This window comes from Thamnophis elegans, chromosome 12 (genome assembly GCF_009769535.1).
Source record: "Thamnophis elegans isolate rThaEle1 chromosome 12, rThaEle1.pri, whole genome shotgun sequence".
Taxonomy (NCBI): domain Eukaryota; kingdom Metazoa; phylum Chordata; class Lepidosauria; order Squamata; family Colubridae; genus Thamnophis; species Thamnophis elegans.
The window spans coordinates 5,447,663-5,471,932 of record NC_045552.1 but is presented as its reverse complement, the minus strand read 5'-3'; the positions used below and the strand labels follow the sequence as shown (position 1 = coordinate 5,471,932).

General features: G+C 48.8%; 1 protein-coding gene across 1 annotated transcript in view; it reads right to left on the bottom strand.

Annotated features, from left to right (window-relative positions):
• Nucleotides 1-24,270, bottom strand: part of CIC (capicua transcriptional repressor) — a 52,666-nt gene that overhangs the window by 16,476 nt on the left and 11,920 nt on the right. The window contains 7 exon segments of the mRNA XM_032227247.1: nucleotides 1,715-1,934; nucleotides 3,437-3,618; nucleotides 4,556-4,694; nucleotides 5,737-5,919; nucleotides 6,138-6,267; nucleotides 7,197-7,416; nucleotides 7,587-7,736. Coding sequence (XP_032083138.1) covers nucleotides 1,715-1,934; nucleotides 3,437-3,618; nucleotides 4,556-4,694; nucleotides 5,737-5,919; nucleotides 6,138-6,267; nucleotides 7,197-7,416; nucleotides 7,587-7,736 — 1,224 coding nt within the window.

The window sequence follows — 24,270 nt, the reverse complement described above, 5'->3', positions numbered from 1 at the left end:
CTACCAGTTCGGCCCAGTTCGGCTGAACTGCTAGTGGTTTGGCGGCCTGGGTCACTAGAACTGGCAGCGACCCAGGCCTGCCATGCCCCTGAACTGGTTCTCCTATGGCACCGCCACCTTGGTTTTTTTGCTTCTGCACATGCACAGAGGAATTTTAATTGCATTGCGCATGCACAGGGCGGTGCACCCACAAGTGAACCAGCAGTAGTGACTGCCGGAACCCAGCCCTGGTGCACGTTTAAACAAATCAAGCTAGGAGTTACTTTTGGGGTAGGTCGGATTTTCAGGGAAACACGGTATTAGGAATCTTAGGTTTTTCTAAAGGAGGATTTCAGGTACTCAGCGGAACGGACTGGATCAAAGAACCGATTAAACGCAGGAAATGAAGGTGACAGTCGGCAAATAACTACGGGCAGAAGAAACCGTTGTAAAGGCAGAGGGGAAGCAGAAATGCCTGGCTCCTAACTGCCCAGCATCTAGTTTTGAAATGCTGCATTCAGACACCTGTGGAGATTCTCAGTCATCCAGATCATGGTTAAAAAGTTGCTCAAGCAAACCAGCTCTTTAAAGTGGTTCACGTATTAAGAGTGTTAACAAGATGAAAATGTTCACAGAGGATCTTGGTGCTAAAAAAAGAAGCACCTTTTAATTTCTAGCTATCGTTTGCAAATGTCAAAACTATGTAGCCAAGGCAATCCAAGGGGGCGCTAACATCTTCTATCCACCAGTATTTATTTTACCTCTCTCCCTGATCTCACCCTCTGTTCGTCTCTCTACTTGGCAGAATTAGATTTTTAGCTTCTGGAGAGCCATTTTTCAGAAATCAGCTACTCGTAATATAAAGCAGGCAAAGGGATTGGAGCCCTAAGAATCCCTTTAATTGCCCTCAGAGTCTCATCAGAATAGATAAAATTAAAAAGTACAGTTAAATCTTTGGATGAAAATAATCTTCAATTTATGACCATAATAAATCGCAAATCGTGTCAGTTAAGTGGATTTTATCATACAACCGACCCCGTTTGATGACATTTTTGCAGTGGTCATTCAATGAATCAACACGGTGGTGAAGTGAATTTGTGGTTGCTAAGGAAACCCATCATTCACAACAGCCCTCGGCACAAGAGCCGAGGTGGCGCAGTGGTTAGGGTGCAGTACTGCGGGCCACTTCAGCTGACTGTTATCTGCAGTTCAGCGGTTCTAATCTCACCAGCTCAAGGTTGACTCAGCCTTCCATCCTTCCGAGGTGGGTGAAATGAGGACCCAGACTGTGGGGGCGATATGCTGACTCTGTAAAACCACTTAGAGAGGGCTGAAAGCTCTATGAAGCGGTATATAAGTCTGCTATTGCTATTACTATTGTTGCCTTTTGCCAAAAATCAGAAATAAGCGCTAATTTCTGGTTAAAAAAACAACATTATAAATTGCAGCTACCTAGTTCTTTGAATCTGGATTGTACCCTTTTTGGGGTCTGTCGGAACTTCAGTCGCTAAGTGAACTGTCGTAAGTTGTAGACTACCTGTATTGTGTATGGGGAATTTAAAGGGGCGTTTAAGAAATATTGAAGGTGTATTTCTTCAAACGATTGAAAACCTCTCTCAAAATGTCGCCGGCTTCTGTTTCTTTCCTTTGACTCTCCTTGACCTGCAGGAGGCAGCTACCCGACTTCTGATTTAAGGTCAAAAGTGCAGAAGCAGTTCAGGTGTGTGGTCCTCACCAATGACATCATCGTCCCCTTCCTCCTCACAGATCACCATGCGCTCCTCATCACTGGTCATGTCCTCACTGGTGGTGCGTTGAGAACGAGAGGCACGGGAGGAATGTGGGTGCAGGGAATGACGGGGACCCTCGCCTGGGGTTGCGAAGGGGGACCCTGAGGGGCCCAGCCCCCCATACTGACCCTTCCCGCTGGCATACGGAGACTGTCCCGAGCAAATCTGAAACACCAAGAGAGTCAACTGTTAAAGACACGGAGAGGCAACTTCTAATGGTCGGTGAAGACAATATCTTCGGGGGGGGTGGGGGGTGTTTGCACTCAGCGCACAGAACACCGATATGCCAAGCCCTATAAAGGGCTGCCAATTCGTTTCTAGGTACAATTCAAGTTCCTGCTCATGGCCTATGAAGGCCTTCACGGCTTGGCACCTGTGAGGCCCTTCCAGACTAGGTGCTCCGACAAGAACTGGCTGAAGGAAGGCACTCCAAGGAAACGAAAAAGTGCAGTTGATCAGAGGACACTAAGAGGAGTTAGAAGCTCCACCTTATGTTGCCTAGTGTACTGATTTTGGGCTGATACACTCTGCCGTTTCATATTATGGGTAAAGGTAAAGGTTCCCCTCACACATATGTGCTAGTCGTTCCCAACTCAAGAGGCATTGCTCATCTCCGTTTCAAAGCCAAAGAGCCAGCGATGTCCGAAGACGTCTCCGTGGCCATGTGGCCAGCATGACTAAACACCGAAGGCGCATGGAACGCTGTTCCCTTCCCACCAAAGGTGGTTCCTATTTTTCTACTTGCATTTTTTACGTGCTTTCAAACTGCTAGGTTGGCAGAAATTGGGACAAGTAATGAGAGTTCACTCCATTACGCAGCGCTAGGGATTTGAACCACTGAACCACCAGATAGATAGATAGATAGATAGATAGATAGATAGATAGATAGATAGATAGATAGATAGATATAGATATAGATAGATAGATAAGATAGATAGATTAGATAGATAAGATAGATAGATAGATAGATAGATAGATAGATAGATAGATAGATAGATAGATAGATGATGGATGGATAGATATAGATAGATAGATGAAAGATGGATGGATGGATGGATGGATAGATAGATAGATGAAAGATGGATGGATGGATGGATGGATGGATAGATGATAGACAGATAGAAGAACAAAAGAAAGCCAACCTTTCCGATCGACAAGCAGAGAGAGAGAGAGAGAGAGAGGGATGGAGGAAGGGAGGGAGGGAGAGAGAGGATGCAATCTAAGGACATAATGGAAGACTGCAGATGGACAGAAATCTTAAATTATGATGGACAACCTGACATTCCAAGATCGCCTGCATTCCTTAAACCCTTTTTTCTGAGCCTCCAGAAAACCCTCCAAAATAATGTTAGGTTTAATCGGTGAGGTTAAAGAGAAGAGTAGGCCAGTCTATATAATATCTAGGAAACCAATCCCAACTTCACAGGGGTGCATAGCATAGCTCCACTGTAGATCTCACAACTTCCAGAAACTTTAAAGACGCTCCGCTCTGGCCACCAAATATTTTCCCAGCTGAGACAGAGAAGTCATCACAGTGTTCGTAAAAAAGCAACATTACAACCCTCAACGGCAGCCCAAAGCCTCCTGAAATCTTAGGGTAAGCACGACCCGAATCATCCCAGAAGAATGTTCTTCGATTTCCCGTTGTGGTTCCTTTGCTGACTTACCTGGGTAAGCTCTTGCAACACCTGATTGTCTCGGTCACTGTCCATGCCGTGCACACCGCTGTGGGAAAAGGCCCGTGGGCGCTGAGCATCAGGTGCCGAGGGCAAGATTCGCTCCCCGTGGCAGTGCCCAGATCCCATGACGCCTGCCTTAACATCTGGGCCCAGCAGCATTTCAGAAGCAACTGATGAAAGGAAAGGAAAAGAGGAAAAAAGTAAGGGAAGTTTAGAGGCCACACGCATGCCACACGTGCCACTCAGAGCCCTCACGCCGGCCGTCGCCCCAGCCCAGCTCCACCGCACATGGACACGCGCCACCCACGGGCCAGCTGGTCTGCAGGTGTCTGCCACGCATGCTTGTGAAGCAGGGCACATGCAGGGGGATGCACGTACACGTGTGTGGGGGTGGGGAACATGCGCAGGGGCGTTGCATTGCCTTTTGGGGCCTCGCACAGCATCCCTCGTGCCCCGTTTTGGCTTCCAGGTTGGTGCAAGGTCCCTTCCAGGCCCAAAGCGATGTTGCAAAGGGAGTTGCATGTGCATGCGCGGGGCAGGGCACATGTGGAAGGTCGCATGGGAGGGGGGTGTCACAAGCACATTGCATTATGGGTGTAGGCGCGCATATGCGCTGTGTGTGCGTGCGTGCGTGCATGCGTAATTTCTGCACACAACAACAAAAAGGATAGCCACCATTGGTCTAGAGCAGGGGTAGTCAACCTTTTTATACCCACCGCCCTCTTTTGTATCTCTGTTAGTAGTAAAATTTTCTAACCACCCACCGGACCCACAGTAATGGTGATTTTATGAAAACCTAATGAAAATGTTTTTAAATAATGCTATGATTTTTTTTAAAAAAAAAAGTCAATTAAATTTAAAAAAAGAAAAGTGCTTCAGTATCGGATAAAACCCCTACCGCCCACCATGAAAGCTGGAACGCCCACTAGTGGGTGGTAGGGACCAGGTTGACTACCACTGGTCTAGAGGAAGCCCACTAGCGCAGTGTTTTTCAACCTTGGCGACTTGAAGTCCTGTGGACTTCAAGTCGCCAAGGTTGAAAAACACTGCACTAGCGGATGGCTGGTGGCATGAAAGGCGCTCACCTCCAGTAAGCATTAACCGTACCTGTCTCTGACATGCTGCGTTCACGCATCTCCTTGGGGCAGCTGCCTGGCCCGGCAGTTTTGATATCCGAACTGGACTTCTTCCGATCTTTGTTACACCACTTCCAGTCGGGATGTGCTTTAAAATGGGCCTCCTTCACCTTGGGGTTGGGAGAAGACGAGGGAAGAAAACAGTGAGGAGAGAGAGAGAGAGAGAGAGGAAGACGGGGGAGAACGAGAGAGAGACTGCAAGTGGAGAGATTCCAGATGTTGGAGGGCTAAGCTGGGAAACCCGTCGTCGCTCCAGCTGCAGAGATTCCACACTGTGGAAGATTCTCAACCGCTGTGAAGCCACAACCTCCATAAATCCGTATATCTGCGTAATTCCCGTCAAGCTGCAAGGCTTCACCCAGTGTGAAGCCGGTTTCCTATCTAAACCGATGATGGTGTCAGGGTCCCAACTAAGACCCCCAAATGAAAGAAGACCCCGAGGCTTGAGGCTCCTCAAAGTTCCATTTGATTAGAGATATCATATTGGCACAGCTGGGGAAACCCGAATCTGAAAGTTTCCAGGTTTTCCCCACTCAGTTGAAAGTTCAAGACCCAGCCCCAGCATCCACACGGTCAAATCAGTCACTGTCCCAAAAGACATTCCTCCCAGTGGGGGTAAGTTGACCGTGACTCTCTGAGAAGGAATGTTATTTTGACTACAAAGCTCCCAGGCTCCATATAAACTCCCCCACCCCCACCCCAGTCTCCCACAGTAAAATATTTGGCAGCCTTGAGGCCCACTGCAAAAGATGGGTTTCCAAGCGTGACAGACAGCCTTGCTGGCCAACGTTGGGAGATCTCCCACGGCCAATTCTGAGATTTCACCGAAGCTTCATCTACAATCTCATGGCGGCTGCCATCGGAGATAAAAGTCATTGTTTAAAATTGCACAAAAGCCAGGATTTTCTGGGAACTGAGAAGTTCTGCTGAAATGCCGATATTGGATGATTCATTCAATCCGAGCTGTCATCGTGTTTCCTGCCTTGCTTGGAAACGGGCTGCAGTCACTTCTCAGAGGCAGAACACCGGACAACACTGAGCCTGAATTACGCCAGCCCTGCCGGCTGAGCTAATAAGGCAATGGCACACGCCTAGCCAGGGCTCGGGACCCTTGACCTCACTTTCTGACCAAGGCTCGGTAGGAGGCCGTACCTGGAAGGCCAAGTCGTGATACTTCTGCTTCTCCTTGGGCCCCAAAGCGTACCACCACTCGCCCAGGATCTTGCTGACGGTACGGTTGTCTTGGTTGGGGTGCCGCTGGTGCACCAGGGCCCGGTGTCGTTTGCTGAATATCATGAAAGCGTTCATCGGCCGCCGAATGTGGTCCTTTTCTCTCTGCCAAAAAAGAGAAGAGAGGGAACGTAGGAAAAAGAGCCACGGTTACATTACCCCCTTAAGGCAGACAAAATGAGTATTTTTAATAGGACGCTTTCGCAAATAAAAGCAAAGGGTGGCCGAAGACTCTTTTTTTTTCTTTCCTGGAATAGTTTCCCTACAAAGCGGGTGAAGGAGATGGAAAAGGAGAAGGGGGAAAAAGAAGAAAGCCCCCCCACCTTGTTTGGACTGCGGCCATCCTTCTCGGAAGAGGAATCGCGCTCTTTCGGCAGTGCGCTCAGAGATTGGGTGCGCCGCTTGCCTGGCAGTAGTGGGATTGAGATCTCAGAAGATGAAATGGATAGGAACCTAGGTATGAAAACATCAGGTGAAGGCCCAAAGGCAGCACCCCCATTTTCTGCCCCCTATCCCAGAGACCTCCCAGCAGTCTTCAACACTTCTGGGCACCACACCCATTCCTTCCTTGATCCTTCCTTCCTTCTCTGATCCTTCCTTCCTTCTCTCTGATCCTTCCTTCTTTCTCTGATCCATCCTTCCTTTCCTAAGCCTTCCTTCCTTCTGATCCTTCCTTCTTCCTTCTTTCTCTGATCCATCCTTCCTTCCTTCTTTCTCTGATCCATCCTTCCTTCACTGATCCTCCTTTCCTTCCTTCTCTCTGATCCTCCCTTCTTTCTCTGATCCATCCTTCCTTCCCTAATCCTTCCTTCCTTCTCTCTGATCCTTCCTTCTTCCTTCTTTCTCTGATCCATCCTTCCTTCCTTCCTTCTCTCTGATCCTTCTTTCTCTGATCCATCCTTCCTTCCCTGATCCTCCCTTCCTTCTCTCTGATCCTTCCTTCTTCCTTCTTTCTCTGATCCATCCTTCCTTCCCTGATCCTTCCTTCCTTCCTTCTCTCTGATCCTTCCTTCCCACATTACAAAGAAGGAGGAAGGGAAGGGGTCAATTTCTGTCGCAACCAGCATCTGGGCTTTTTTTGACCACACCCTCCATCCACTCCTGCTTCTATTTCCCCTGTGGCTTCCTTTCCAAGGCGTTCTCTCCTAGGCATGGCTCAATTTCATTCCCTCAAGGAGTTGCCTCTAGCTGCACGTCCAATTCCCACTACACTTCAAATCACAACCGGCAACCCTCCCGGAATCCAGCGGGAAAGGATCACCGTGAAAAACACGAACCGTGCGAAAAGGCTGCCAAATCGAACAGGAGAAAGTGCCGCTACGAAGGATCGGTGTCCGAGCGGCCTAATGAGAGATGTAACAACCCAAAAGAGGGACACTCACGCGTCGTCGTGGTCGCTCTCTGTCTCGCTGTCCAGGCGTGGGTGCCCTGGGAGGTCATCATCATGCTGAGGCGGACCTCCACTTCCCCCTGGAATCACCGTAGAAGGTTGGGCAACTGGAGTGGGGCTGTCGGGGTGCGAGGGGGTCGGCCTCCCTGCACTATCGGCCTCCGAAGACAACCCGGGGAGTTCGTGGGCCACCGCAGCCGATTCAGGAGGTTCTGGAAACATCAACGCCAAGCTTGGGATCAGGGAGCTGCTTCCACAGAGTTAGGGTTATCACAAAGTTTCCCTTCACTCCCAGAGAGTCTGACGGTCCTCCTACTCACAAGACTTTAGGGGGAAATCTGTGCAAACGCTCTTTGTTTTTTTCCCCCTTGGCCCACCTTACCTTTGTTCTGATTGGACGTGGACAGGTGACTGACAGGCTGCTGGCCTTCACTGGGCTGTACGGAGGAATCTGGCTGGCTGGGAGCCAGGAAGGGCACTAGGGAGTGCCATGGGAACACTGCCACAGATCGAGGCTCCACATTTGTCCACACTGGAGGGAAGTGGGGAGAAAAAAAACACACACACACACAAAGTTATTTCATCAGGCCCGTAATTCGAAGAAAAGAGAGAATAGAAACAGAGCGAGGTTCGATGGCATGGCACGAACAGGAGGCCAGAACTGACGGGAGTTGGGTTACTAGGGAACTTGGACTACGCTGCTTTCCCTTCCCTTTAAAACTTCCCCTCCTTTCCCTGGGCAGGGATCCCTTTGTTTTTCCTCTACAATTTTCGGTCCTGGTAGTCGCAGTTTGTGCCATGCCTTATCACTAGTCACTTGAGTCCGTCCCCCCCATCCGTCCCCCCCAGGAAGGGGGCCAGGGGGAGATTTTCTTCTCCGCCTGCCAGGAAGCAACCATGGCCGTCCTCCGCCCTTCCCAGCTGGAAGCCAGGCAAAGGAATTTTACAGCTGCAGGAGGGGAAGGGGAGGGAGAGGCTGAGGGGCCCTGCTTGCTCAGACTCCCACGCTCACTTGGGGCAGCCAAGCCATTTGGCTTCCACCCAACTGGAAAGCTTGGGAGCATCCTCAGGAGCTCACGCGGTGCTGGGCACAGAGCGCCAAACACGAACGGACTCTATACAGGGGGGCTTGGGGGAGTGGGCTCTTTTGTGCAGACAAGACAGGGGTGGTCAGATCCGACTTGCAGGCAATTTAGAGCCGAAATGAAGAACCTTGCCAATTCTCCTGCCCTCCCATCGGTTCCTGCTGCCCCCATAATCAAGCCGAGCAACACTTCCTTCTTGGGGTGTCCAGGAAAAGGCCAAGGCAAAGGGACAAATAAGACGGGCCTGAATACACATACACAAAAACACACACACACACAGGTTACAACACCCTCAAAACCACATTTCACAACAGCCTCCCCTTGCCAATAAGCAACATTCCCTTGTCAATACAGACTTACAACGGTTCGTTTTAAGTGACCGTTCACAGTTACAACGGCCCCCGTGACCTTTTTTTTCCCCCAGAGTTACGGCCTTTGCAGCATCCCCGCGGCCATGGGATCGAAACTCACGATACTTGGCCACCGGTTCATATTTTATGACCATTGCTGTGTCCCGGGGACGATGGGATCCCCTTTTGCGACCTTCTGACCAGCAGTCAATGGGGAAGCCAGATTCATGCAACAACTGTGTTAGTAAGTTAACAACGGCAGTGATTCACTTAAGAACGGTGGCTAGAGAGGTCGCACAAAATGGGGCAAAAACTCACTTTAACGGATGTCTCACGTAACACTTCAAACTCTGGGCTCCATTGTGGCCGTACGCTGAGGACTACCTGTACTCTTAACTGTGAAACTACAGCTTAACACAGCAACAGGTGGGAACAGACCAGAGTTTTGCATCAGGGGGCAACAGACCATGACCGCAATGTTTACAAAACAACAACCCTTAACCCAACACTGATTGCACTGCAGCCTTTGCAGATCAGTCCTATTGATTTCAATCATCCAAAGTAATAAGAGCATTCAGTGTGATTGAGATTGAGATGCTTTATTTGTATGCCGCCCTTTTCCCTGGGGGGACTCAGGGCGGCTCACAACTCAAGGGAAGGGAGGACAAACAAGTCACAAACATGAGAAAACAATACATCATTAAAAACACAACAGTCATACAATTCGAGTGGGGTTAAAATCTTTAGCCCCAGGCCTGTCGGGACAGCCAGGACTTAAGGGCTACGCGGAAGGCCTGGAGGGTGGTGAGGGTACGAATCTCCACGGGGAGTCAGAGCAGCCACCGAGAAGGCTCTCCTCCGGATAGTTGCCAGCCGACATTGATGGGCAGGAGCCACAACTGGTCTCAATCATCCCAACGCAGGATTAACACAGGACTTGCCAGGAACACCCAGAGGTGGATAAAGGAAGATCCAGCAACCCTGAAACAATCACGTTTCGCCTACACTCTAGTCTAGGGAGTGAAGGGTGTCCCATTCCCAGAGACTGCACAAATGACTGAATGCACAACAACAAAAGAGAGAGAGAGAGAGAGAGAATAGTGTCGTAAAAGGGAGTGTTGGAAGGGTTAAAGGCCTCCCCAGCACAAGGACACCCCTGCCCTTAGCATTTCAGTCAATAGGAAGGTTAGGGAACGAACCCAAACCGCTTTGCGTGCGCAAAGAAGGCAGAGGTTCAGTCTTGGCATCTCCATTCAGAAGATCACGAAGAGAGATAACGGGGCAGATGATTTCTTAATTTGCCTGAGATATATACTAGTAAGCAGCTTGACGGCTGAAGGGGCTCAGATCACCTTTGCTACAGATCGCATCTGTAATTTGATTCCTGGGGAGGGGGGAAGGGTTAAAACCCCCTTGAAGTACTTTCAGAAGACTAAAACTTTGCTTTGGTGATTAAATGTGGGGGGGGAGAAGAAGGGGCTTGACTTTGCTCCCACAGAGAAGCAGAAGACCTGCAACAGGGCACACGGAACAAAATACCTCTTTCCCCAACCTTCCTCTTCCCTCCCTTGTAGTCCCTAATGGATCGGCTGCACTGCTTCCCCCCCCCTCCCCTCCCTGCACTTGCGAGTAAAGTTAACTCAATTATTAAAAGCACTGAGTGCATCGTGGTCAGGGACTCTGCCGGGAAGCGCTGGCTCAGTGGCTTCCTGTCCTCGGCTGGTGACCACATCCCTGTGCAGGAGGAGGAAGGATTAAAGGGGGAAGGAAGGAGGGGAGTAGAAACAAGGGCCAGAAACATTAAGAAACACCCCCCACCCCACGACAAGATCTTAAATACAACAACCAGAGGCCATCAGCCGTCCTAGCACTACTCCCACCCACCCCAGCAAAGAATTAAGATTCAGCTTCTGAGATTGAAGCCGCATCAAACTACCAAAAACATGTGGCAAAAAATAACAATACTGCACACACTTGAAGCTATACAAGTTGAATACAAGATTTAAGAGTCCCTTCTACATCTAGTCACCAGAAACAACTGCCCGAGTTTACAAACGCTGTGTTCACACACAAAGGAAGGGTCTAAAAAACGTGGATTCAAATCCCACTTATGTCACAATTTATATAACCGTTAACTCTATCCTGCAATCTACGGACACGTTTGATTTCTATAAAGAGGGGAAAAAACAGCATCTAACACGGCATGTAAACAAACTGTACAAAATCAAAAGTACTGTGCGCTTTTGCGCTGGCCTTGTCCTGCCACTTCTCATCCCATCCACGAGGACGGACTATGAATGGCCATGTGCACAAACAGAACTGTCACTTGAGTTCACCCACTGCGCGTTTTAACAACATCCCGGACCACTGGAATTGAAGAACTTCTGTTAAATCAATCACATCTCCCACTCCAAAAAAACAAAAGGAAGTAAGTAAGTAAGTTCATCTGGGAAATTTCTGGGTAACAAGATCCCAATGTCCATCACGGGACAGCAAAAACAAGCCAAAACGTTACATCCAAAGCTCGAGTCTTTGTACCGAACGGATGAATTAGAAAAAACGGGAACCCCGGTGTAGGTTTATTAAGACTAGGATATTTTGAGGCTAATTCCCATTTCTTCTACTGCACGGGACTCAAACCCCAATCAACACAAGATTAAATAGCAGACAAGCCAGGACTTGATACAATCAAGGTTAAAGGCCACCCCTTTTGGGGAGAGGGGGCTCTTACCACCTTCACATCACACCATTCATCGTTTCAACGGGATGCAGCTCAACCCAGGGATCGCCCTGCCCCTCTCGCCTCCCGCGCTCTCTCCATGCACAGACATATATATGTATATACATACACCCCACAAGGCACTAACCGAACATGCCTAACCCCCTAGATGGCAAAGGGGGCAACGTTGCCGGGGGTCTTTCGGTGGAGAACATCGCCAAGACGCAAGATGACAGGGGGGGGTGGTCTCTCAGCGAGCCCGTCTGGAGACCATTCTCCCCACTCTCCCTCCCCAGGAATGAGGAGGAGGAGGCGTGGCCCAGGCAAATCACAGGCAGCTTCGGAGGTAGATTTGAAAGGTGTGTGATGAGGTCAGCAGGTCGGTCCTCCTCTTCGGGACCAGGGGCACGCTTTATCTGGATCCATGTGGAAAGCAGGCCCGTTGGAGGTCCACCTTTCTAAAGATCAGCCGCTGCTGCTGCTACCATCACCACCACCACCACCATGCAATAAAAGAGCAGGAGGGGTGACCGCCGTCTTCTTCTTCTTACGGCCTGTTCAGATGCTCCTGGCAGGTGCAGCGCCTCTGGGTCCCAGCCTGGCGGGCAGCGGGGGGTAAGTCAGAAGGCATATTTGGGGTGGGGAAGAAAAGGAGGCGACCAGGTGGTCGGGTGTGCAAGGGTGTGGGTGTGCAGGAGAGGAAGGTGTGTGCAAGCACAGGGAGCCCAAGTTTTCCAAAGGTCGGAAGAGGGGAGGGGGGGGCTATGCCAAAGGACCGTCCGGCGGGGTGGGGAGGGCTTCCCTCTTCGTCCGCCCTCCCCGGGGGGAAAAAAAAGTGGGGGAAGGGGTAGTAAAAGGGAGCAGCGGCAGAGGGAAAAGCCGCCGCCGCCGCCGCTTCGCCTGTTCCGTCCCCCGCCAGCAGCAGCAGCAGCAGCAGCAGAAGCAGCGACCGTAGCCGGGCAGGATTAAAGGGCGCGCGCAGGGAAAAGGGAGGAAAGCGCGCGGAGGGGTGGGGGAAAAGAGAGAGGGAGGGAGGAAGAGCGAGGGCTCCAAGTTGTCCGGCTGTTCCGTCCCTCCGCCGCCGCCCCTCCGCTTCCTCTTCTGGCTGGGCTGTCGGCTACAGGCGGGCGGTTGCTGGTGGCGGAGGGAGGGGGTGAGGAGGAGGAGGAGGAGGAGGAGAGAGGAGGCTGTCGCTACCGCTCCGCCTGTCGCGCCGTCCCCTCCGGTTGTAACCAAACACCATTCACTGCCTTCTCCCGCCTTCCTTCCTCCTCCTCCTCCTCCTCCTCCTTTCCTTTCCCCGCCGCTCTGGGCTACGAACAAGGGCGGCCCCCCGCCCTCACCCCTCCCTTCCCCTGGCTCGCCCTGCCTCATACACACACACACACACACACACATATACACAAACACACCAGGGCGCGCGCACCGCCAGCCCCGTCACGCATGCCCAATTAGCCCTCGGCAGGCTATTGGCTGCCTCCAACGTCGGGTCATTCACATGCAAATGAAGCACCCCCCTTCCCCGTCCTCCCGGGTTTTTCTCTCTCTCTCTCTCTCTCTCTCTCTCTCCCCCCCCCGCCCGTCAACCCGCGCGCACCAGGCGGCCTCCCATTGGCCGCCGCTGGAATGTCAGTCATATGCAAAAAAACCAGAGCGGGTCACGGGGACAAAGAGAAGCCTATTGGCTGCGGTTTACTCCAGCTCTTTTCCCCCCCCTCCCCTTCGCTTTGGTCTTTTCTACTCTACCGCCTCGGGCTCGCTCGCTCGCTCCCTCGTCAGAACCCTGGGAGAGGGAGAGACCACGCCCGGCGGAGGGGGGGGGGAGGAAAGGAATGGGCGAGGGAAAGATGACGCCTGAAAGAGGGGGGGAGGAGAGGAGAAGAGGGAGGTGGCTAAGGGGAAAGGAGGGGCGGTGACAGCAAAAATAAAAGCGGGGGGGGGGGGCAACGTGGGAAGGAAGGAGGGAGGGGGGTGCAGGAGGAGAGCAACGCTGGAATGGCGAAGAAGGGGCAAAGCAGGGCTGGGGGGGGGGGCACAAGAGGAGGGGGACAAATGGGGGGGAGATTGGTGGGGGAAACAGAACAAGCTGCAGAAGAGAACAATCAGCCGGAATTTGCCTGCAGTAGTTGTGGGTCCTCCCATCCCTGGAGGCTTTGAAAGAAGCCACATCTGAAATTGCATGGAATTCTCCTGCTTGAGCAGGGGGTTGGACTAGAAGACCTCTAAGGTCCCTTCCAGCCCTATTCTGATCGGATTGGTTTGTAAAGCAGAACTGGGTGTGGGGGGATGAATTGGAGTGAAGGTGTTTTTTTTAAGTGATCCCTGGAAAAAAGTTCACACTGGGCGGCCCAGAACGCTCGGACATTAAAGAATCCAGGAAGACTGGAGTTTGCGGGACATACGAAGCCGGCCTAAGATCCAGTCACAGTTTACACGAACCACCGAGACCACCTCCCCAACTTCCCAAACTTGACAAGTCAACATAAGGAGCACGACGAGCCCAACATTTCCTGTTGCTAAAGCAAGACAGCCCCCGGCCGTACGTTTTAACCCATTTTACGACCTTTGTTGCCACCGCTGTTAAACAAATCACTGCGGCTTTTAAGTTCGTAACGGGGTGGTTAAGCGAATCTGGCTTCCCCATTGACTTTGCTTGTCCGAAGGTCGCCAAAGGGGGTCGCCTCACACACACCCTGCCTTGCAACAACCTCCGTGAACATGTGCGAGTTGTCTGAATTTTAAAGAGCCATCAGTGTGAAAAGTTCACTTTTTTTAGTGTCGTAACTTCAAACAGCCACTAAACGAAATGGTTGTAAGTCGAGGACTGCCTGTATCTGACCTGGGGGGAAAAATATGCTTCCTGGGCCCCGTCCAGCTGAGGAAAATGCTAAGGGGAGGGGGGGGGGAAGAGATGCATTCAACAGCATGGACAATATACACCACACATTCCTTCCTTTTCTCTTATGTGTTTCTGCATGTTAAAAGAATTTTCTGCCTCTCTTTATCAGCTCATCACACATCTGAATAAAGGCTTGTTGAAGTTTACACACCTATGTTGAAGGTTGAGACCGGGGTCATCAGATCGGCTGACACCCAAGGCTGTCTGAACATGCTAAGGTGAGCGCCGGGCTGGCTGTCCACACACCCACACACCCCTGCAGGCCAGCCTCGTTGTTTCACACCTGGCTTGGGCACAGATGTGTTCAGCTGGGCATGCAAAGGAAGGCAGAGACCCTGAAATGAGAAGCCCATTGTTGCGTGCACACCCGTAATGTGCCACTGAATGAGAGTCACTCCTGTTTCTCGCTGGCTGGTAGATACCGAAGCAGTTAGTGGCTGGCAGGCAGCCCAGCTGGGGATTAAAAGCTTGCAGCACAGCTGCATTCCTGGGATAATCTCCCTACCCTGGGGCAGGGTGGCCAGGAAGAGAAGTGCATGCAGGAGGGGAACGGGCGAATGTCTGAATGTCAGTGTGTCTGGACTGTGGTGTGTAGTTGTGTGATGCATGCCCCTCCCTGCCTCCTCCTCCTCTTCCTCCACTTCGTGCTGCTCTCCCGATGACTCACCCTCGCCTCCTCCCTTAGCATCACAATCTCCTCCTGCACGAGGCCTGACTCAAAATACCGCTTCGGCTCATGTCTGGGGGTGGGTGGGATACAGCCAGTGTGTCCCCCCCCCCCCCGTCCAGCGCCCAGCAGGCAGCCAATAGACAATGAGGTGAAGCGAGGAGACGCACAGGAACACCCCCACATACCCACTCGCTACATCTGGGCGCAAGGCCAGACTAGGCTGGGCCCTGGGCGAGAATCCCATTGTTAAAGGAGTGGGATGGAAGGGGGGGGGAGGGAGAGAGACACAAACACACCACTCCCAGCACACACTGTACTATCTGTGGACACAATGAGGTAGAGTGGTCACGATTGTGGGGAGGGGAGGGGGGGCAAGAGGACGACAACTATGCATAAAGGACAACGCCCACACTCGCTCACGCTCCACAAGGTACATCCACCCACATGCTGGCAGCTCATGGAAACCTGAACTTCCTTCTCTTTCTTGCAAGATGGTCACACAATCAATCAACCCGTCGGTGGATCAATCAGAATGCAGCTGGGGGGGGGACCTTGGAGGTCCTCCAATCTAACCCCCTGGCTCAAGCAGGAGACCCTATATACATTTCAGACTTTGTCCAGTCTTTCCTTAAAAACCCTCCAGTGACGAAGAAGCACCCACAACTTCTGGAGGCAAGCTGTTCCACTGGCTAATTATTCCCACCACTAAGAAATTTCTCCTTAGTTCTCGGTTGATTCAACTCCTACCCTCAAAACGACGCTATAGGGCACTGCACACCAGACACAAGAACAGGTTTCCCCCTGAACACAATCACTCTGCTAAACAACTAATTCCCTCAACACTGTCAAACTATTTACTGAGTCTGCATTATTACTATTAATCTTCTCATCCTCCCTATCACCCATCTCCTCCCACTTATGACTATGACTTTGTTGCTTGTATCCTTACGATTTCTATTGATCGTTTCCTAGTATGATTTGATCGCTTATTTGTACCCTATGACTATCATTCAGTGGTTAACCTTATGATTCTTGGCGAATGTATCTTGTCTTTTTAGGTACACTGAGAGCATCTGCACCCAAGACAAATTCCTTGTGTGTCCAATCACTCTTGGCTAATAAAGAATTCTCTTCTCTATTATTCTATTCTATTCTATCCTGTCCTTTTCTATTCTATTCTATCCTATCCTGTCCTTTTCTATTCTATTCTATCCTGTCCTGTCCTTTTCTATTCTATCCTATCCTGTCCTTTTCTATTCTATTCTATCCTATCCTGTCCTTTTCTATTCTATTCTATCCTATCCTGTCCTTTTCTATTCTATTCTATCCTATCCTGTCCTTTTCTATTCTATTCTATCCTATCCTGTCCTATTCTATTCTATTCTATTCTATTCTATCCTATCCTGTCCTTTTCTATTCTATTCTATCCTATCCTATCCTGTCCTTTTCTATTCTATCCTATCCTGTCCTTTTCTATTCTATTCTATCCTATCCTGTCCTTTTCTATTCTATTCTATCCTATCCTTTTCTATTCTATTCTATCCTATCCTGTCCTTTTCTATTCTATTCTATCCTATCCTTTTCTATTCTATTCTATCCTATCCTGTCCTTTTCTATTCTATTCTATCCTATCCTATCCTGTCCTTTTCTATTCTATTCTATCCTATCCTGTCCTTTTCTATTCTATTCTATCCTATCCTGTCCTTTTCTATTCTATTCTATCCTATCCTATCCTATCCTGTCCTTTTCTATTCTATCCTATCCTATCCTTTTCTATTCTATTCTATCCTATCCTGTCCTTTTCTATTCTATTCTATCCTATCCTGTCCTTTTCTATTCTATTCTATCCTATCCTGTCCTTTTCTATTCTATTCTATCCTATCCTATCCTGTCCTTTTCTATTCTATCCTATCCTGTCCTTTTCTATTCTATTCTATCCTATCCTGTCCTTTTCTATTCTATTCTATCCTATCCTTTTCTATTCTATTCTATTCTATCCTATCCTATCCTATCCTATCCTATCCTATCCTATTCTAATTAGTTGCCACCCATTGCTTCTTGTCCTGCCTTCAGGTGCTTTGGAGAACAGGCTGTTTCTTCTTTGTGGCAGCCCTTCAAATATTGGAAGACTGCGATCATGTCACCCCCTCGTTCGTCTTTTCACACAACAGAGAAGCATACAGGTTAGCCTGCCTGTGTACGGCAAGATACCATAAACATGTAGTCCTCAACCCATATCCATTCAGTTTTTGCAACACTGAAAAATTACGATCGGTATTCGCATTTACAATTGTTGAGATATCGCCATGGTTGCATGATTAAAATTCGGACTTTTGGCAACTGGCATGTATTTATAACACTTGCAGTTCTTATGATCGCCACTTGCAACGTTTCCCAACAAGCAATGTCAAGGGCGGGGGAGCCAGATTCGCTTAACGACTGCATGGTTCACTTAATGACTGCAGCGATTTGCTTAGCAACCAGGTCAAAAAGGTCACATAGCATGACTCACATAGCAGCCACGGTGTCGGAAATTCTGGTCGCAGCTGTCACTGTAAATCGAGGACTACCTGTAAGTCGAGGGCAGAAATTCCACAGGGAATTTACAAGGGTCACCCGCACAATAAAACACACCAGACTTCCGGGATGCACAGAAACGCTTAACGTGTCTCCTGGGGAAGCTTCCTTTTGTTAGCCAAGTAGCATTTTCTAAATCAAAGGTACTCAGACTACGGCCCGCAGGCCGGATACGGCCCACCGAAGCCATTAATCCGCCCCACATGGAACCACCCCCATCATCCCACCTATCTGCCAGTTCCCCCCCCCCCACCTTCTGGAGACCAAGAAAACAGATAGGAAGGAGAGGAGAAAGGAGAGGAATAGGAGAAAGGGAAAGGCAGAGGAAGAATGGGAGGGAATGTAAGAGTAGGAAAGAGGGGAGGAATGGGAAGAAGAGGGGAAGGGTAAAGGGGAGGAAGGGGAAGGAGAGAAGGGAAAGGAGAGGAGGAAGGAAGGAAGGAGAGAAGAAAGGGGGGAGGGAAGGAGGGAGGGAAGCAAGGAGGGAAGGAAGGAGAGAAGGAGAGAAGAAAGGAGGGAAGGAAGGAGAGAAGGAGAGAAGAAAGGAGGGAAGGAAGGAGGGAATGTAGGAGAGAAGGAAGGGGGAAAGGAAGGAGAGAAGGAGGGAAGGGGAAGGAGGGAGGGAAGGAAGGGGAGTAGGAGAGAAGAAACGAGGGAAGGAAAGAGGGAGGGAAGAAGAAGTAGGACCGTTGTAAGATAAGATGGATCTATGGGATGTTAAAAAAGCAATCTTCAAGTATATTGTCAACAGTAGGGAAAAAATGTTATAAATACATATTATTAATAACAAAACAACAACAAAAAACAGGCCCATTTTTGGCCACCCCAGCCTCCAAGGGGACACACACACACACACACACACACACACACGTCCCTCACTCACTCACACACACCCAAGGCAGCCACATCCCTTCACTAACCTACTTTCCACCCCCAAGAGCATAACAAATTAAAGTTTAATTTGTGGGTATTGTTTAATGGACTGCTAAATCGGCCACACCCACCCGGTCACATGCCCACCTAGTCATGTCCACCCAGCCGGTCCAGCCCCCCAATAGTCTGAGGGACCATGAATTGGCCCCCTGTTTAAAAAGTTTGAGGACCCCTGTTCTAAATGGTTCAAAGAAGGAGGAGTTTCTGCCCCTCTCCGAGAAAAGCATTGCCCGAGGATAAGGAAGGGCCCTCCATTGAGTTGTGTCCAGAGAGATGCTCGGGATGACAGATGGAGAAAGCAGCTAGGTGTGAATGAGCCAGAGCGAAGGCGGGAGGAACCAGTTTGGTCTTCTGGAGGATCTTTGCTAGAGAGCTATGTGCGAAGGCTGCCAAATTGCAGCTGGAGAAGTGTCACAGGCAAGTTGACACAACCTCATCCTCGGTCTCAGCAATGTGACCAAAAGTGGCTGGCTACGGTGTCCTCCTTCATTCATTATTTTAGTCTCAGGCCTGTTATTTATGTAACCTCTCCTCCCTCCATAGAAGTTCCAGGCCATCGAACTGGAATTATTCCAAGCTCTTCTGAATTTTAATCACATGAATACCATCTCCTTCCCTCTCTCTGTCTCTGTCTCTGTCTCTCTGTGTCTGTCTTCCTCTGTCTCTCTGTCTTCCTCTGTTTCTCTCTGTGTGTTTCTCTGTCTTTTCTCTCTGTCTTCCTGTCTCTGTCTCTGTCTTCCGTCTCTCTCTTGTGTCTTTGTCTTCTGTCTCTCTCGCTCTGTCTCTCTCTCTCTCTCTGTCTTCCTTTCTCTCTGTCTTCTCTCTCGTGTCTTTGTCTTCTCTGTCTCTCTCTGTCTTCTGTCTCTCTCTCTTTCTCTCTGTCTGTCTTCCTCTCTCTGCCTCTGTTTCTCTCTGTGTGTTTCTCTGTCTTCTCTCTCTCTGTCTTCCTCTCTGTCATCTTCTGTCTCTCTCTTGTGTCTTTGTCTTCTGTCTCTCTCACTCTGTCTCTCTCGCTCTGTCTCTGTTTGTCTTCTCTCTCTGTGTCTTCCTCTCTCTGTCTCTGTCTTCTGTCTCTCTCATGTCTTTGTCTTCTCCGTCTCTCTCTGTTTGTCTTCTGTCTCTCCCTCTCTCTGTCTTTCTCTCTCTGTCTCTCTGTCTTCCTCTGTTTCGCTCTCTGTGTGTTCTTCTCTCCCTCTCTGTGCCTCCCTCTCTCTGTCTCTCTCTTCTGTTTCTCTCTTGTGTCTTTGTCTTCTCTGTCTCTCTCTCTGTTTGTCTTCTCTCTCTGTCTGTTTCTCTGTCTTTCTCTGTGTCTTCCTCTCTCTGTGTCTCTGTGTGTGTGTCTTCCTGTCTCTGTCTGTTTCTCTCTCTGTGTCTTCCTCTGTCTCTCTGTCTGTTTCACTTTCTGTCTTCCTCTGTCTCTCTGTCTCTGTTTCTGTCTTCCTCTCTCTGTCTCCTCACCCACAAACATTTTCACTTTCTGAAGATGCAGGTAGACCTCAACTTACGACCACAACTGAGCCCAACATTAATGTTCTTAAGTCGAGACCTCTGTTAAGTGAATTTTGCCCCAGTTTACAACCTTTCTTGCACCGGTTGTTCAGCGAACCAGTGCAATTGTTAAGTTAGTGACAAGATTGTTAAGTGAATCTGGCTTTGGTCATCAGAAGCAAAACTGATCACCTGACCCCAGGCCATTGCAACAGTTGTAAATATGAGTCAGTTGCCAAACTTTTGACTTCTGATCACCTGACTATGGGGATGATGCAACGGTCGTTAAGTGTGAAAAATGTCTTCTGACCGACAAGCTCAGCATCTTGGCCACTGAGCCACCATGTCCCATGCTAGAAAGGTCATAACTGTGAAAAATGGTCATAAGTCACTTTTCTTCAGTGCTTGTAACTTCGAGCAGTCACTATAAATGAACTGTTGTAAGTCGAGAACTGCCTGTATTGTGATCAGGGACAGCAGAAGAACATTACCAAATACATAATCAAACTCTTTGATTAACTGGATTTAATGAAAAAGCAGTTCAAGCCAGCTTTTCTCCTAGCCCCCCTCTGTTTTTCGGAGGGCGACCCCCCCTGGGCACGCCATTTAAAGATCAAGCGTGGCTATTGACCTTAATAATGTTGCCCAGGCTTGCTTTACAGTTACGACCGAACTGGGACTGATAACTTATTGCTCTCTTAACAACCCAGTGGCATAAAGAAAGATTTATTCTTGGCTTGTGATTTTTGACTTGCCAGGAAAGAACAAAACTAGAGACTTTTGATACAAGACCAAGTCAGAGGCTTCCAGCTGTCATCAAAGGCCAAGCCTCTTGTATTAATAATAATAGGTTTACATCGTCCCAAGAAGCCAGAATTCTAAAGAGGTTTGATTTAACATCACGTCCAAAGTATTTGTTACTTCGCTATTCGCTTTCTCCCTTCAGCCCCTCTGAACGCTGCCCCTGTTTTTATAGTCTCACATATTAATTAAATATGGAATCTTGATCACAAGTTTCTTCCAAAATCATAGTCCTAATTCACTCCCAAGTTCTGAACCAGGAGAGAAAATTTAATGGGATGCATAAAAACAAAATAAGGCACTGGAGGAAACACAGGATGACATAGTTTTGGTGTCTTTTAATATTTTAAAAACTCAAATATTGCAAAATGGGATCGCGTGGCTACAGCTTTCTATAGTCGTCCTTGACTTACAATCGCAATGGGGGACCAAAGTTTCCCCGTTGCTAAGCAAGGGGATTACCAAGCGAGTCACACCCAATTTACTTTTTTGAGACGGTCATTAAGTGAATCGTGCAGTTGTTAAGCAAATCTGACTTCCCCCATTGACTGGGAAAGTCACAAACCATGATGCTATGAACCTGGGATGCTGCAACTGTCATATATATAGTCGAGCTCTGTAGCTCAGTGGTTAACACATCTGCCTAAGAGGCAATACAGCACAGGTTTGATTCCCAGCAAGGGTATGGCTAGCTGATGAGAGCTAAATAGCTTGAAATAGATCTATACTAGTCTCCCTTTATTTATTTATCAGCACAAATATAACAAATGTAACAAAAAGGCAACAGTAAAAAATATTGGGTTTCTGTCTGGATGGTCTCTTGTGATGAGCCGAAGGACAGAGAACAGAAGTAGTGATCTTCCTCCCATATTTGGGCATACCAGGGGTTGTGACTTTAAATATATACCTTTCACCCTGGCTTCACTGATAAGGAGTTGAGCTCTGTAGCTCAGTGGTTAACACATCTGCCTAAGAGGCAATACAGCCCAGGTTCAAATCCCAGCAAGGGTATGGCTAGCTGATGAGAGCTAAATAGCTTGAAATAGATCTATACTAGTCTCCCTTTATTTATCAGCACAAATATAACATACATACATACATACATACATACATACATATATATATATAAAATATATATACACACACACACACACACACATACGGTTGCTGAGTGCCCAAATGTTGGTCATATGACTGTGGGGCTGTTGTGACCCTTTTAAGTGGGAGGACCAGGGGAGAAATCCTCCCAGTTCAGCCCAGTTCAGCCAAACCAGTAGGGATGATTGTCATGGGTTCTGTGAACAGGTAGTAAAAAAAAAAGCTTCCGAGGATTGCACGAATTGAACCTTCTCCCCCCCTCCTTTTTTTAAAACTTTTTTAATCTGCTTATTCACCGGAACCAGCAGGAAAAAATTGTTTTAAAAAGTTGGCCACACTCACAGTCACATGACCACCACCACCAAGCCACGCCCACAGAACCGGTGGCCAAAAAAAATTAGATTTCACCACTGGGGAGGACCAGCTACAAGTCACTTTTTCCAGTGCTGCTGTTAATGTCAAATGGCCATTAAACAAATCATTGTAAGTCGAGGACAACCTGTAACTGGGTGTTCTGAACCAGTTCCCTCAAACCCAACAACCCCTCGGAAGTGAACTCAAAAGATTCCTTTATTAGGAGTGTCGGCAAAAAGTTTCTCGATGCAGGCAAAAAAGAGTTCTCTCTCAGGCTAACAAGTCCAGCCTGCCGGGAGCTGAATAGTTGTCTGCCACATCTATTCATCTCCGCCCCCTGCCTTTTATCCCCAGAGTTAGGATGGGGCTTCGCTAGCAGCGGTGGCTCTTCCGTCCCAAGGACCAGCCCATAGATTTCCACTGTTCTCCTCTCCTCTGCCTTCTAAGCATCCATGCATCAGGCACTGGACCCAGCTGTTCCTCCTCTTCCTCATCAGCCACCTCCTGACCTGGGGGCTGTTGTCTCTCCACTTAAGGGCTGACGGACAGCTCAGGCTCCGCCTCTGCCTCTCTCTCTCTCTCTGCCAGCTCCATTCTTCCCCCTTGGAGCTCCCAGATTGCCTTGATGCTGACCCTGATCCTCACATCTTCTCCTCCTCTGATTCGGCTGCTGGAGGGAGTGGCAGCCAACAGGCCACAATACTGGGTTAGTCATACAAGGCATGGAACTGCATCTGGGGACATTAAATCAGGGTGCACAAGGGCCCCTAAATTGATTCCCAATTGCTACCCCTTGTGAGAAATAAACACAGGCAAAAATTGTGTGCAGCCCATATGCAGGAAACGCATCTTTGTTATGGACACTAAGGGGAACATACAGGTGAGTCCATTCCACATGTGGATGTGGTAATGTCAGCTGGTACATTTGCAGTGTCTTTCCCAAAATCAAGCCCGCTCCCCTTGCGCTGGAAGCCACAGGCGACCATATAGAATGCCGCCCCCCCCCCCCTTTCCGACACAAAATCTGGATCAGATCCCTCCCATCAATGATAAAAATAGAGACGGGTCTCTGAGCAGCCGGGAGACGGTAGTCTTGGTTACCAGTTGCCGGGTGACAGCAACCTGCATATGTGATGCTTGAAGGGGGGGGGGACCAACCTTAGGAATCAGTAAAGCACACGCCGTACAATTCCTTCGCTTTTAAGCTTCTCCCCAACTATGTACCCCCTTCCTGAGCACATCAGAGGCGTCCTCTGCACACACGCATGCACAACAGTGTGTAAAACCTGGATGTCCTTATAGTGTTTGTCAACCTTGGGCCGCTGGAAGATGTGTGGACTCCAACTCCCAGAATTCCCCAGCCAGCTCTGGGAGTTGAAGTCCACACATCTTTCAGCGGCCCAAGGTTGACAAACACTGCCTTAATAAATATATACAACCTTCTCGCTCCAAATAATCCACTAATTAAAGATCTGGATTCAGAGTTCCTGAAGAGCACGCCTGCACGACTGAAGAAAGCCAGATAAATGGCAAACATGCTGTATCATATCCCATTCCAAATATCTATCTATCATCTATCTCTCTCTCTCTATCTATCTTCTATATCTACCTACCTACCTACCTACCTACCTACTTACCTATCTATCTACTATCTATCTACTGTATGTCTATCTATCTATCTATCTATCTATCTACCTACTTACCTCCCTATCTACCGTATCTATTGTATCTATCTATCTCTATCTATTGTATCTCTCTCTCTCTCTCTCTATCTATCTATCTTCTATATCTACCTACCTACCTACCTACCTACTATATCTGACTATCTATCTCTATCTATCTTCTATATCTACCTACCTACCTGTCATCTATCTTCTATCTCTCTATCTATCTATTTTCTATTATCGACCTACCTACCTACCTACCAACCTACCTATCTACTATCTATCTACTGTATCTGTCTATCTATCTCTATCTACCTACCTACCTACCTACCTTATCTATCTATCTATCTATCTATCTATCTATCTATCTATCTATCTATCTATCTATCCATCTATATCTATCTATCATCTATCTATCTATCATCTAT